Source organism: Primulina eburnea, chromosome 3, assembly GCF_022965805.1.
Source record: "Primulina eburnea isolate SZY01 chromosome 3, ASM2296580v1, whole genome shotgun sequence".
Classification (NCBI taxonomy): Eukaryota; Viridiplantae; Streptophyta; class Magnoliopsida; order Lamiales; family Gesneriaceae; genus Primulina; species Primulina eburnea.
The window spans coordinates 15,611,673-15,626,705 of NC_133103.1; the positions used below are offsets into that span (position 1 = coordinate 15,611,673).

Consider the following 15,033-nt stretch of genomic DNA (forward strand, 5'->3'; position numbering starts at 1 on the left):
TTTACTCGTTCTACTAATATAATTACCGACGAGTTAACATTATTAAAAGAATAAAAATTCTTTAACAATAATTTAGTTAACAATATCCATTTCCATGTCCAACTCCGAACGTTTTTATCTTTGTAATATGTGGAGTGAGTAAGTGAGATATTACGACAGATTTTTATTTATGAGATTGATCCACGATTTCTATATTATAATGAAAGGACGGACAAGAGGAGTATCTCAGGGTTTGTGCCCAACGCATACACGAACCATGTCTTCTATATCGACATGACTTTACATTTACCTATTATCCATTTAATAATTGATTCAATAGATACAAGAGGACCACATCATTTTTCATCAACGTTATGGACAGTCACAGATCAAATATTAAAGCCAAGACGAACTTTGATAGGTAATTTTGTCTTGATTGGTCCGACATTCAACATACTAAGGTCGTACTGGTACGGTTGCTCACAAGTCAAGCATTTTCCAGTACAAATCGAGCTCATGATTTGAACCCCTGCGCGAGAAAGCGTCTCTTGGCCAATCATTCTTACACTTTCACAAAATGAACAAACTCAATAGGCCAAATGTTCTAATTAAGTCCTAGAGAACATGCATGAACTCGGACATTTTCAATGGAATTGTCACATTATATTCTGCCCAATTTATATTATTTTGAATCATGTGAACTCATATAAAGTAGGCATTTTCAGTGGCATGGCCACATAATATTCTTCCTAGTTTCTAGTATTTTGTTCTCAAATATTAATTTTGTATGGAGGAAAAATAATATTAACAAGGCGTACGTACTGATATAGAAAGTAAAATTTAAGAGTTCGGTTCGATGGAGGAGTCAACAAGTCAATTTGCATGTTTAGGTATTTACTCCAATTCGTAAGGTATTCATTCAAGTACAACTACATTTTTAGTTTACTGAACTTTCATATGAATTTACACTGCAATAACTACGATTATAGTTATTGGACACAGCTGGAGTTTGAGTGTATGTCGTACGATTGTTTATTGAATATATATGAATAGGATAAGACCCTGCCGGATTTATATATATAGCCTTCTGATAAATCATATATTGAGGCACAACTACATACAAATCTGAAAAATGATATTAAATGCATAATTTGTTAATGTTAAAATAATATAGAATATACAATTATTAATCAGCAATGTGTGGAAGAAAATTAAGTATTATCTCAACCATGAAATGATTTGTAGTTTTTTTTTTTTTTTTTGACTCCTTCTAAGAACTTAATATTGGAAATTTGTTTTTATGTAAAATGTGTTGGACTACAAATGACCCTATTTATGATAAAAGGCATTATCAAAACATCATTGAGTAAACAAGGGGGTGCAAATGTAAAAAATAAGGTGGTCATGCGTATCTCAAAGGTCTTTCGTTAATGTTACACACTTACACATATGAATGTAAATGAACCAAACCATTCTCGAGCTATTCGGAGCTCGACTCGATAAAAAACTTGTTTGAGTTCGTTTGTTAATCATATTAAGCCAAGTAATTAGGTCGGGGTGGCTGGTGGTTTCGGGATCCCCCCTCTCTTTCAAGAGGATTCGCGGCATGTCAAGCCCTGGTAAAGTTCTTCGCTTTGCATCGAATTAAACCACATGGGTGAGTCAGGTTTCAACACTTGAATAGGAGAACTACTGTAGGGATTTTATTAAAACCATTTAATTCGCAAACCGTTCTCGAGCTATTCGGAGCTCGACTCGATAAAAAGCTCGTTTGAGTTCGCTTGTTAATCATATCAAGCCAAGGATATGATTAACAAACGAATTCAGCTTGATTTCAAGCTCGACAATTTAATCAAACCAAGCTTAAGCCTAAGGATATTCGGATCGTGAGCCCGCAAACATGTTCGTTAATAGGCTCACGAGCTCGAGCATGACTTGTTTAGGTGGCTCATACGCTCGAGCTCGGCTCGTTTATACATTTTTAGTTGTTATGTCTGTTGTTTTGATTATTTATGAATGAATTTAAACTTTTATGTCAAATTTAAAATTAGTTCATAAATATATTTAATTTTTAACAAGCTCAAACTCGAGCTCGATAGTATGCTTAATGAGCTCGAAAAACGAGCTGAGCTCAAGTCAGGCTTGTTGAACAGATGAACGAACTATCAACAAACTAAAGTCGAACCCAGGCTTGATTAACATGATAAACGAACTTTTAACGAGTCGAGTTCGAGCTTTTCACGAACTCAGTAATTTCAGGATAAATCGAGTTCGAGCATTATGATAAAAGCTCCAATCGATATCGAGCCTCTATCAATCTTAAACGAGACAAGCTCAAGCCTGATACTGTTTGGCTTGATTTGGATCGTTTACATCCCTACATACACATGCATACGTTCGGCACAAAATGGAGACTGGACAAGATTTGTAAAAAAAATCAACTCTTTCTTACATATACGTTTTCTTGTTTGAAAAGTATACTAGTTTTTGTGCTAATTTTGGACTAGGATACGAGGATAATGACTTGATAGTCGCTTCATTTGTTCGTGGCATTCATATCCTATATTCTACTATCTAGTGTCGATTTAGGACATGTTATAAGTACTAATCGAACTGAAAGGCCAAGTTGATTCCACTGCAGTCTGTATCAAGTCTGTGAAACTAAAAGAACAACTTATCCCCAACAATATAGACAAAAAACAAACCAAAACTCTGCTCGAAAGAAAAAATAACGGTGTATATTTAAGATATAAGAGTTCATCGTGAAACAAATTTTACAGAGTTTAATTACCTCCACATGCATGGTGTGTAAAAGAACCAATTTTTCCTCTAGTCCCGTTCCAAAACAAAATATAAAATATCCAGGCGAGGAGACTCTTCATGGTCATATATATCTCAAGTACTTGGAAGCCAATACGTCTGAACTTCGGTTTATCCCAAGGCCACTCTGAATAAAGCCACATACATTCTCAACAAAGCCTCAATCAATGCAATGACAATTGAGTGAGGGAAGAAAGAAAGGAGCAAGACGAAGGGGAAAGGCATGAAAACCAAGCCATACAGTAAAGACACGTTCAGTCCAATACCTAAATTTATACCTCATACAACTCAAGGCCACGTATAACTTTCAAATCTTCCTCATAATGAGAGCTCGGTTTTTCTTTTATCCTTGAAGGATGTTTTCCATCAATATAGATTTAGGAAGGAATATTCTATCACCATAAACTCTTTAGCTCCTATCTTTAGAAACCATAAAATATCAACGCCAATACAGAAGCGATTAATGATGTTCCACAAGTGAAATAATATCATCATACAATACAATTTTAGTTCTAATCTATATCATGTAATTGGCAACACAATTTTAAAGATTGGAATTATTATAAATGTGAATTGTGGTATCATCTGTAATTTGTCAGTGAAGCATAGAAGTAATTATAAACATTACCCTTTTTGGCCGGTGTGTTTTCAATTTTAGCATTAGAAGATTCTCTCCGAACCTGAAGTAAAATATAAGGTAATTAAGAAAAAATGGCTCGTGAAAGATTGAATAAGCAAAAAACGATTGAAATAAGAACCTGTCTCAAGCCAAAGAGCTTCTGAAAAAGAGACCTTGGGAGATGCGGGCAGCACTTTAGGATCCATTTGAGAGCCGTCGTGGAGGGGGAAGCGGCAGAGTACTTTCCTCTGCCGTCAGATGTTCGGCGGGAGATTAGCTTTCTGATTTCAGAACTGAAGAAACAGAGAGTGACCGAAAAGCTCAAGTCGTAGTATTATGAAAACTGAATAAAGAAATAAAAGAATACAAAGAGAATATGTTTATATACCTAGGGTAAACACAAAAAGAATAAAATGACTAATCTACCCTTGAGAGCTAACAATAATATATTCTAACATCCCCCCTCAAACTCACGATGCTACAGCTAAAAGCATGGAGAGTTTGTCAGACAAAAAACGGAAGCACGAAGCGGAATGTGCCTTGGTAAACATATCAGCTATCTGCAGCGAAGAAGGAACGAAAGGTAACGTGATGGTGCCAAGCTGGAGATGATGACGAGTGACGTGACAATCGATCTCAATGTGCTTTGTCCTCTCATGAAAAACTGAATTGCGCGCAATCTGAATTGCACTCTGATTATCACAATATAACGGAGTAGGATGACGAAGAAGAATACCAAAATCCGCAAGCAACCAACGTAACCAAACAATCTCGCAAGTAGTTGAAGCCATAGCACGATACTCGGCTTCGGTACTTTTCCAAGAGATAAGAGAATCTCCAAGAAAAATACAGAAGCCAGTGGTTGACTTACGATCCGTGGGATCGCCAGCCCAATCAGCATCAGAGTATGCACGCAGCTCTAAGGAGGAAGTAGAAGGAAACAAAAGACTCTGAAACTGAGTTCCCCGAAGATACCTGAGAATCCGAAGAACAGCACCCCAATGAACTGTAGTTGGTGCAGTGACAAACTGACTTACTATATGAACAACATGTGCAATATCTGGACGAGTCACAGTGAGATAAACCAAGCTGCCAACAATAGTACGGTATAAGGCAGGATCCGGCAAAGGAGGTCCATCTGACAGAGAGTACTGAGCATTGGTCTCAAGAGGAGTATCAACTATCCTGTTATCAGTTAGACGTGCACGCTCAAACAGGTCTGCTATGTACTTTGACTGAGATAAAAGATAACCTTTTGGAGAATAGGCAACCTCAATTCCTAGAAAGTAACGTAGCAAACCTAAATCCTTCATAGCAAAGCAGCGAGCTAACTCAGACTTCAAAGCCTCAATACCAACAATATCACGTGGATTAATAATTCTGTTGCGCACTCAATAGGTGCTCAATTGGCAAAATACGAGACTGCTAAGGATGTTTGGGATCATCTGGCACGCTTGTATACACAGTCCACCGGCCAAGGGAGTGAACGGGGGTAGAACCAACCATTTACTATCGCTCTCTTCTTTACCATCGGCAGCCACGGCAGTGTTACTGAAAGTATTGATGCTGACACATCAGCACCGTTAGAGTTCCTCTCAAGCCTGCCGTGTCAGTGTAAAACGCCCTTAGGAGACGAAAAATTTAGCGGTGGAGAACGCGCCTCGCCACCATTTAGTGTTTAAGAATTAGCAGCTTCCAAGCAGCTTGAGCGATCACAGTGAACTTCATTTGACACTTTTAAAAAATAATTTTGTGTTTGACTTTATTTTGTTATATTTTATTTTTAATTAAATAAGTATATTTATCAGAGGGAAAAAAATGTTGGATAAATGAAAATGAAGAGGTGTTGAATAGAGTTGTTAAATAGAAAAGGGAGTGGGAGTTGTCCCACATTGATAAAATAGCCAAGTGATGTCTCCCTTTTAAACTCCAAGTTTGGAAAGGGGTTTGGGTCCCGAGGGGTACCAGAAGTTTTTAGAAGGGGGAAGACGCTAATATGATGTGTCTTGGTGACACACACACGCGCGTGCGCTCGTCTCGTCTCGGGTCGGGTCGGTGCGGTGCGGTGCGGTGCGGTGCGGTCTTTGACAAGTATTAATCTTTTTGGATCAAATTCATTTGAAAATAAATTTTCGGTCACTTGATCCACAAACTGATGCACTTGGACAGAAGCACACGCGCGGGTGCGCCAACTCCCGCGCGGATGCGCGCCTATCACTGGAATTCGGGCATTCGGACAGAACAAGGCGCGCGGCCGCGCGAGAAGTCGCGCAGGCGCGCGCGCCTTACAGTACATGGCGCGCGGTCGCGCGTGATGTCGCGCGGCTGCGCGCGCAGCGCTGTTTCTGAAGACTCAAACGCGTCCCTTCACTTCATAGCACCTATTCTAGGCTGCTTTTGGCCCAACCAATGTGTTCCTTGACTTAAATGGTGTCTTTTCGAAGCATCTACTATGGAGAAACATGTCTCCTCAACACAACCAGTAATCATCAATAAATAATCCCCCAATACACATCAAAAAATGCTGCTGAATTTTTGCTTCATCTCATCTCCCTTTGCATATTGCTGCATATATCTCGAAAATTACTTCAAAGCTTTACATATTCTGTTGTTCGCTGTGCTCAAGAGTTTGTTGTGCTACAAATTCTTGTTCGAAGTCGTTGTATCTTAGGGACGATTGCTTGAAACGTATAGCACTTTGATACGGGCAATTTCGTCTTGCGGACAAAGGAGATTCCTTGCCTCGACTTGATATTTTGCTGCTGTTGTTCGTGATTAAAGGTTCAAGATTCAGAAACGCAGAGAAGGTACACAATAACAATCGCAAGACGAAATTTACTTTGTTATATTTGTAAACTTCTCATTTCTGAAGAATGTCAACTACTCCTGCGGTTCCTGCGACAATGCCTACCGTCACTACCGCTCCTGCACATGGCGAAAAGCCTGCTAAGTTCTTTGGTGCCGACTTCAAACGTTGGCAGCAGAAAATGCTCTTTTACCTCACCACATTGAGCCTATCTCGATTCCTAAAAGAGGATCCCCCTGTCATTGATGTGGACGATAATGACTCCCAACGAAGATCCGCTCTCGATGCTTGGAACCACAGTGACTTCCTCTGCAGAAACTACATACTCAATGGCCTCGATGACACACTCTACAGTGTCTACTGTTCTGTTAAAACCGCCAAGGAACTATGGGACTCCTTGGAAAGGAAATACAAGACAGAAGACGCAGGAGTCAAGAAGTTCGTGGTTGGAAAATTCCTAGACTTCAAAATGGTGGACGCCAAATCTGTAATAAGTCAGGTACAACAAATTCAAATTATTATTCATGACTTGTTGGCAGAAGGGATGGAAATCAATGAATCATTCCAAGTGGCGGCTATTATTGAGAAATTGCCACCCATGTGGAAAGATTTCAAGAACTACCTTAAGCACAAGCGCAAGGAGTTGAAACTTGAAGATCTTATTGTGAGGCTTCGTATTGAGGAAGATAGCAGAACTTCTGAAGCCAAAACACACAGAAGGACAATGGAGTCCGAAGCCAAGGCAAATTTGACAGAATCTAGCACCAGTCAAAAGAGAAAACGCCTTACAAATGAAAAGAAACAAGGGAAGGCCAAGAAGTTCAAGGGAACTTGCTACAACTGTGGCAAACCAAATCATATGGCCAAAGACTGTCGTCTTCCAAGAAAAGACAACAGAAATCAGAATCCAAGGCAAGCCAATGTCATCGAAGAAAGGCAAGTACCAATAGACCTATCACGACTTGATCTATCCGCAGTTGTGTTTGAAACCAACTTGGTGGATAATCCAAGAGAATGGTGGGTAGATACCGGATCCACTAGCCATATATGTGCTGAAAAAGAAATGTTCTCATCCTACACTACTGTAAGTGATAGGAAATTGTTTATGGGAAACTCCACGACGTCTGAGGTCGTAGGAATTGGCAAAGTGGTACTAAAGATGACTTCCGGCAAAGAGATGACATTGTTGAATGTGCTGCATGTGCCAGACATTCGAAAGAACTTGGTTTCTGGATCGTTGTTGAGTAAGGCGGGTTTTAAACTTGTGTTTGAGTCGGACAAGTTTGTCCTTACTAAGGCTGGTGTATTTGTAGGAAAAGGGTACCAAGATAATGGTCTCTTTAAACTCAATGTAATGAATGTTTACCGCCATGAGGCGAAGAATAAAATGAATGATTCTGTTTACTTGGTTGAATGTTCTAATTTATGGCATGAAAGATTAGGACATGTTAATTTCAACACATTAAAAAGACTTGCAAGTTTAAATGTAATACCTGCATTTAAAAGAAATCCACAAGATAAGTGTGAGATTTGTGTTGAAGCAAAGATGGCCAAAGCTCCATTCCATTCTGTGACAAGAAGTACTAGTCCACTTGAATTAATTCACACTGACGTATGTGATTTAAAGTTTGTGCAAACTCGAGGTGGTAATAAGTACTTCATAACATTCATTGATGATTGCACAAGGTTCTGTTACGTCTACTTATTGAAAAGTAAAGATGAAGCTATAGAAGCTTTCAAAAATTATAAGAATGAGGTTGAGAATCAATTGAGTTCAAAGATCAAAATGATTCGAAGTGATAGAGGTGGAGAGTATGTCGCTCCATTTGAAGAATTGTGCACTAACTTTGGCATAATTCATCAAACAACAGCACCATACTCACCTCAATCAAATGGAGTTGCAGAACGTAAAAATCGTACTCTCAAAGAGATGATGAATGCGTTGTTGATAAATTCTGGTTTACCTCAAAACTTGTGGGGGGAAGCAATACTATCTGTAAACCACATTCTTAATAAAATACCACACAAAGGGAAAGATGAAACTCCATATGAGTTATGGAAGGGTCACAAACCATCTTATAAATACCTGAAAGTGTGGGGTTGTTTGGCTAAAGTAGAGATACCAAAGCCAAAACAAGTTAAAATTGGACCCAAAACCGTTGACTGCGTTTTTATTGGATATGCCTATAATAGTAGTGCATATAGGTTTTTGGTGCATAAGTCAACGATTCCTGATATTAATGAAGGAACAATTATGGAATCAAGGAATGCAATATTCTTTGAAAACAACTTTCCTTGTAAGGAAAGAAAAGAAGGTTCATCTAAACGGTCTTATGAATCTATTGTTGATTCTAAAGAAGTAAATGAAGAACCAAGACGTGGAAAGAGAGCAAGAATTGAAAAGTCCTTTGGTCCTGACTTTATGACATACATGTTAGATGATGAACCAAGAACTATTAAAGAAGCTCTATCCAATCCCGAAGCTCCTTTTTGGAAAGAAGCTATAAATTCTGAAATAGAATCCATCATGCATAATAATACGTGGGAGTTGACTGATCTCCCTCCGGGTTGTAAGCCTTTAGGATGCAAATGGATCCTTAAAAGGAAATACAAAGAAGATGGATCTATTGACAAATATAAAGCCCGTTTGGTGGCTAAAGGGTTCAAACAAAAAGAAGGATATGACTTCTTTGACACATATTCTCCAGTCACTAGGATTACATCCATTCGTGTCCTCATAGCTATTGCTGCATTGCATAACCTAGAGATTCATCAAATGGATGTAAAGACAGCCTTCTTGAATGGAGAATTGGAAGAGGAAATATACATGGAACAACCCGAGGGGTTTGTCGTTCCTGGACAAGAAAGGAAGGTGTGTAAACTTGTCAAGTCACTATACGGACTCAAACAAGCACCTAAGCAATGGCATGAAAAATTTGACACTACAATGAAGTCAAATGGTTTCAAAATCAACGAATGTGATAAATGTGTTTATATTAAAGGCAATGCAAGTGATTATGTCATTGTATGCCTTTATGTAGACGACATGTTGATTATGGGAAGTAATCATGAGTTGATTATAAATGCCAAGAATATGTTGAAAAGGTCTTTTGATATGAAAGACTTGGGGTTGTGTGATATCATATTAGGGATTAAAATCTCTAGAATGCATGAAGGAATAGTGTTATCACAAACTCACTATGTTGAAAAGGTGCTTGAAAGGTTCAGTACCTTAAACATTCGACCTGCTAGAACTCCTATAGATTTAGGTGTTCATTTGGCAAAGAATAGAGGAGAACCCATCTCACAACTGGAATATGCAAGGATCATTGGTAGTCTAATGTACTTGACTAATTGTACTCGTCCAGATCTTGCATATTCAGTAAATAAGTTAAGTAGGTTCACAAGTAATCCAAGTAAGGATCATTGGAAAGCCTTAACGAGAGTGCTTGGATATTTGAAATATACATTGAAATATGGTTTGATATATTCAAAATATCCTGCAGTTCTAGAAGGATACTGTGATGCCAATTGGATATCTGACACAAAAGACTCCAAGTCCTCTAGTGGATATGTATTCACAATAGGTGGAGGAGCGGTGTCATGGAAATCGTCTAAGCAAACATGTATAGCTCGATCCACTATGGAATCCGAGTTCATAGCATTAGACAAAGCCGGGGAAGAAGCCGAATGGCTAAGAAACTTCCTAGAGGATATTCCTTGTTGGAATAAGCCAGTGCCTTCCATTAACATTCATTGCGATAGTCAATCGGCAATAGGAAGAGCACAAAGCAGTATGTACAATGGTAAGTCTCGACATATTCGTCGGAGACATAATACCATAAGACAATTGATCTCGAATGGGGTTATTTCTGTTGAATATGTGAAATCAAAGGAAAACCTAGCGGATCCGTTTACTAAAGGTATAAATAGAGATCAAATGTACAAGCTGTTGAGAGGAATGGGCTTAAAACCCACAAAATAAAATATTTATAGCGGTAACCCAACCTTGTGAAGTGGAGATCCCATGACCTTGGTTCAATGTGACAACTAAGTTATAAATATTAGTTTGAGTACTTGGAGTATATAAAGGCTCATTCCTACAAAATCCAAGTAGAAAAGACCTGCAACATGTGGTGAGGTTAAGTTTTCTTTTAATGATTCCTATACCTATGAGGTAGAGTATGGCAGGATACTCTTGATAGGAGATCACCTATATAAGTGCGAAGTGATGGCCGCTTCAATGGAAAACACTTATGAATCTAAGATATGGTCCAGGGCCGAAATGGACACAACGTGAGAACAAGAATATGTTAGAGTTATTATTGTGTAAATACTATTGACTTGGTTTACATAAAAGTTGACTAGTTCAAGACATCGTGTCACTACTCAACTAGTAAATCCTATGGTATATTACTAAGGAAGGTTCAAAGTCAAAAGCTACCTATCCTAATGCAATAATAATTCGCAAGAGCTTTCAAGTAAATCTGCATACATGCATTAAGTTCATTTATGTGGGGGATTGTTGGATAAATGAAAATGAAGAGGTGTTGAATAGAGTTGTTAAATAGAAAAGGGAGTGGGAGTTGTCCCACATTGATAAAATAGCCAAGTGATGTCTCCCTTTTAAACTCCAAGTTTGGAAAGGGGTTTGGGCCCCGAGGGGTACCAGAAGTTTTTAGAAGGGGGAAGACGCTAATACGATGTGTCTTGGTGACACACACACGCGCGTGCGCTCGTCTCGTCTCGGTGCGGTGCGGTGCGGTGCGGTGCGGTCTTTGACAAGTATTAATCTTTTTGGATCAAATTCATTTGAAAATAAATTTTCGGTCACTTGATCCACAAACTGATGCACTTGGACAGAAGCACACGCGCGGGTGCGCCAACTCCCGCGCGGATGCGTGCCTATCACTGGAATTCGGGCATTCGGACAGAACAAGGCGCGCGGCCGCGCGAGAAGTCGCGCAGGCGCGCGCGCCTTACAGTACATGGCGCGCGGCCGCGCGAGAAGTCGCGCGGCCGCGCGCGCCTTACTGGTTGCGCAGCTATGTGGACAGAAAGCTGCGCGCGGCCGCGCGTGATGTCGCGCGGCTGCGCGTGCAGCGCTGTTTCTGAAGACTCAAACGCGTCCCTTCACTTCATAGCACCTATTCTAGGCTGCTTTTGGCCCAACCAATGTGTTCCTTGACTTAAATGGTGTCTTTTCGAAGCATCTACTATGGAGAAACATGTCTCCTCAACACAACCAGTAATCATCAATAAATAATCCCCCAATACACATCAAAAAATGCTGCTGAATTTTTGCTTCATCTCATCTCCTTTTGCATATTGCTGCATATATCTCGAAAATTACTTCAAAGCTTTACATATTCTGTTGTTCGCTGTGCTCAAGAGTTTGTTGTGCTACAAATTCTTGTTCGAAGTCGTTGTATCTTAGGGACGATTGCTTGAAACGTATAGCACTTTGATACGGGCAATTTCGTCTTGCGGACAAAGGAGATTCCTTGCCTCGACTTGATATTTTGCTGCTGTTGTTCGTGATTAAAGGTTCAAGATTCAGAAACGCAGAGAAGGTACACAATAACAAAAAATTCAGTATGATTTGGGGATCAAAAGTAGAAGATTTCCCGTATAACCCAAACTCCGACACACTTGACGTTTTGCATGTTAGATTAGATTAGATGACTAACCTTGGATTATTTAAAACATGGAAATTAAAATATGGTCCCTCAAAATTTTATTAGGCTAATTTGGAAACAAACAAATTTATTGCAAAAGAAATATTCCAATCTTTTATTCGCAATAATCATGTCAAATTTATTTATGGAGGACTCCAATCATAACATTTAATTATTATATTTAGCTTTGTAATCACTCCAGAGCTGATCCACGGTCTTTCCGAGCAACTCCACAAAGAAATTAACGTTGTAACCATTTCTCATCTTCTTGTTGAGCTCCGCAACAAACCCATTCCTCAGACCATTGCAATAATCCAGGAACCTGGCCGTGACATCGTAGCCTTGGTCCCATCGGTCTCCCTGTCCTGGTCTGACCCAGTGGCTCGGAGCATAACCCGCCCTTAGCCGAACGAAATCAGCAATCCCTTCGATCAAACCTCCTGGAGTTTGCCCGTTCCCGTTCCATTGCCAAATGTGTGTCATTTCGTGATACAAAACCCCAGTGAACTCCCTTTTCACGTCACCTGAGTAGCCTTGGATGTACCTTGCGCTTACGTGAATTTCATTATTGCTTGCATACGCAACCCCGTCCATATCATCGATGAACAAGCTCACTCTCGCCACATCTTTCCACTCCGATGGCCCGTTCTGCTGGAATGTTCTCAAGATGAAATTTGTGGCGTCCACCATAGTCTGCAAGCTGTATTGAGCACCGATCTCCGTGTTAAATCGAATCCCACCAGGCGTGTTGCCGGCCGTGTTGGCCACGGAGTATACGACGGCCATGCATCCTTGCATGGCCGATAGAATGGCCAAAGTAGAAACGATCAAAGCTACGTTGGTCATTGTTTTCTTTCTTAATTTAAGCTTGATAATAGTCTTTTGTTTTTGAGGTTGTTTATTTGGATTGGATATGGGATTTATAGTCGGCCTTAGGATCGTACGGGTTTGACTAAGTCAATTAGTTAATATAGAATAAATGGAGGTTTGGAAAAGTAAAAATCAAATTAGGCTACGTCAGGTTGGTCGATTGCTCGACTCCAAATGTCATCGATTTGATTTTATTCTTTAAAAAAATGTCATTGATTTTTTTTTTCAAGGTCGAGTCATCCATATTTTAGTTGTTGGATTCGAGTCAAAATTGATGAACTATTCTCTCTAAATCTTACGCTTATCATTTTATTTAAGAGTTAGTCTCATGTGAGACGGGTCAACCCTACCCATATTCACAATAAAAAATAATACTCTTAGCATAAAAAGTAATATTTTTTCATGGATTACCCAAATAAAAGATCCGTCTCACAATTATGACCCGTGTGACCGTCTCACACAAATTTTTGTCTTTATTTAAAGGAGTAAAAAATTTGTTATTTATTTACTATTAAACCAAGGAAATGAGAATTTAAATTAAGAATAAGAGAAGTCTATTGTGAGACTGTCTCACAAATTTTAATTCGTCAGATGAGTTAACATAATTCATATTTATAATAGAAAAAATATTTTTGACATAAAAATAATATTTTTTTATAAATTTGGTCGAGTCAGATTGGGAGAATTGGAGAAAAATCCCCATTCAGAAACTGAAATTTGTGTTCAGTATTTATGTCAGAATTTTTTTAACTGCACTCCCTCACAAATCAAAAACTTTATTTCACGGGAGTTGTGGAAAAAAAATTCGTATTTAGCGACGGTTTTAAAAATACAACCGTCGCTAAATTTAACAATGCGACGGTTTTTATTGCCGTCGCTAATAGCGACGGTTGGTATTGCCGTCGCTAATAGCGACGGTTTAAAGAAAACCTGTCGCTATTTGATCCATTTTACCACACACACTTCTCTCTCACACGATTTTACCACTTCACAACACTTAAAATTTTTCTTCTTACACGATTTTAGTTTCAATTTAGGATAAATTTTTTCGCTTTAATTTTCTGGTAAATTTTTTAAGTGTTTTCAATTTAGAGTAAATTTTTTCGCTTTAATTTTCTAGTAAATTTTTTAAGTGTTAGTTAAGATAATTAATATTGTTAACCTATTCGAATTGTAAGTTTTTTTAGATTTATTAAATTATTAAAAATAATTTTCTTATTGAAAATATTAGTGACAAAAATCACGCTAAAATTAGCGACGGAACTCATGAACCTACCGTCGCTAATTGTAGCGACGATTTAATAAACAGTCGCTAATTAAAATCCGTCGAGATATTAGACTACTATGAACGGTTCAGGACATATTTATGCTCAAATTCTCATGTTATATTCTCATTTGTAACCAAATTATACCATATTTTCGAGATATTATGCCTGAATTATTATATTTTGTGTCTTTTATATGGTCTTGTATTTTGTAGACCAAAATCACGGTAATATATGTTAGAGGTTTCCTTTGAAATTTATGCTCAAACTCCCAATTTGTGTACCTAATATAATATGAAATATACTGAAATTATTTTGGTTGATAGTGAAATTACCCTATTTTGTGCTGAATATTATTATGATATTGACTTTTGTTATGTAGATTAAAATCATGGTAAGGAGTTGGTTTCCCAACTCTTACTCAATAAATTGATATATGCGTTTACTTTTTTATGCTAGTGGTCTCCCTCGGAATCAAATTTTCAATTTATGTATATGTAATAGAGTACGATATGTACTAAAATTGTTGTGTTTCGGTGATGAAATTAACCTATTTTGTGTTGAGTATTATTATGATATCAACTTTTGTTAGGTATATTAAAATCATGGTAAGTAGTTGGTTTCCTAACTCTTACTCAATAAATTGATATATGAGTTTGATTTTTTATGCTAGTAGTTCTCTTTGGAATATATGCTCAAATTCCCAATTTATGTGCTCAATAGTGTATGAAATATACTGAAATTATTGTGATTGTATGCTTGAATTAACCTATTTTGTGCTGGAAATTATTATGCTACTGACTTGTGTTAGGTGGATTAAAACCATGGTAAAGAGTTGATTTCCCAACTCTTATTTCATTAAATCGAGACATGAGTTTGTATTTTTTTGTTAGTAGTTCTTCTCAGAATATATGCTCAGATTCTCAATTTATGTACACAATACAGTATGGAATATACTTAAATTGTTGTGGTTGTATACTGAAAATGTTGTGTTAG

General features: G+C 38.1%; 1 protein-coding gene and 1 long non-coding RNA gene across 2 annotated transcripts; both read right to left on the minus strand.

The window, feature by feature from the left end:
• Nucleotides 1-2,792: 2,792 nt before the first annotated feature.
• On the minus strand, nt 2,793-3,686 carry LOC140828321 (uncharacterized). The gene is made up of 3 exons (XR_012117155.1): nt 3,558-3,686; nt 3,078-3,479; nt 2,793-2,926 (listed from the first exon to the last, which is right to left on the minus strand). It is a non-coding gene; the product is annotated as an uncharacterized lncRNA (long non-coding RNA).
• An 8,284-nt stretch (nt 3,687-11,970) lies between these two features.
• On the minus strand, nt 11,971-12,810 carry LOC140826928 (uncharacterized). The gene has a single exon (XM_073189477.1). The coding sequence runs from the start codon at nt 12,746-12,748 to the stop codon at nt 12,071-12,073; it is 678 nt and encodes a 225-aa protein (XP_073045578.1). The 5' UTR covers nt 12,749-12,810; the 3' UTR covers nt 11,971-12,070.
• Between the last annotated feature and the right edge of the window lie 2,223 nt (nt 12,811-15,033).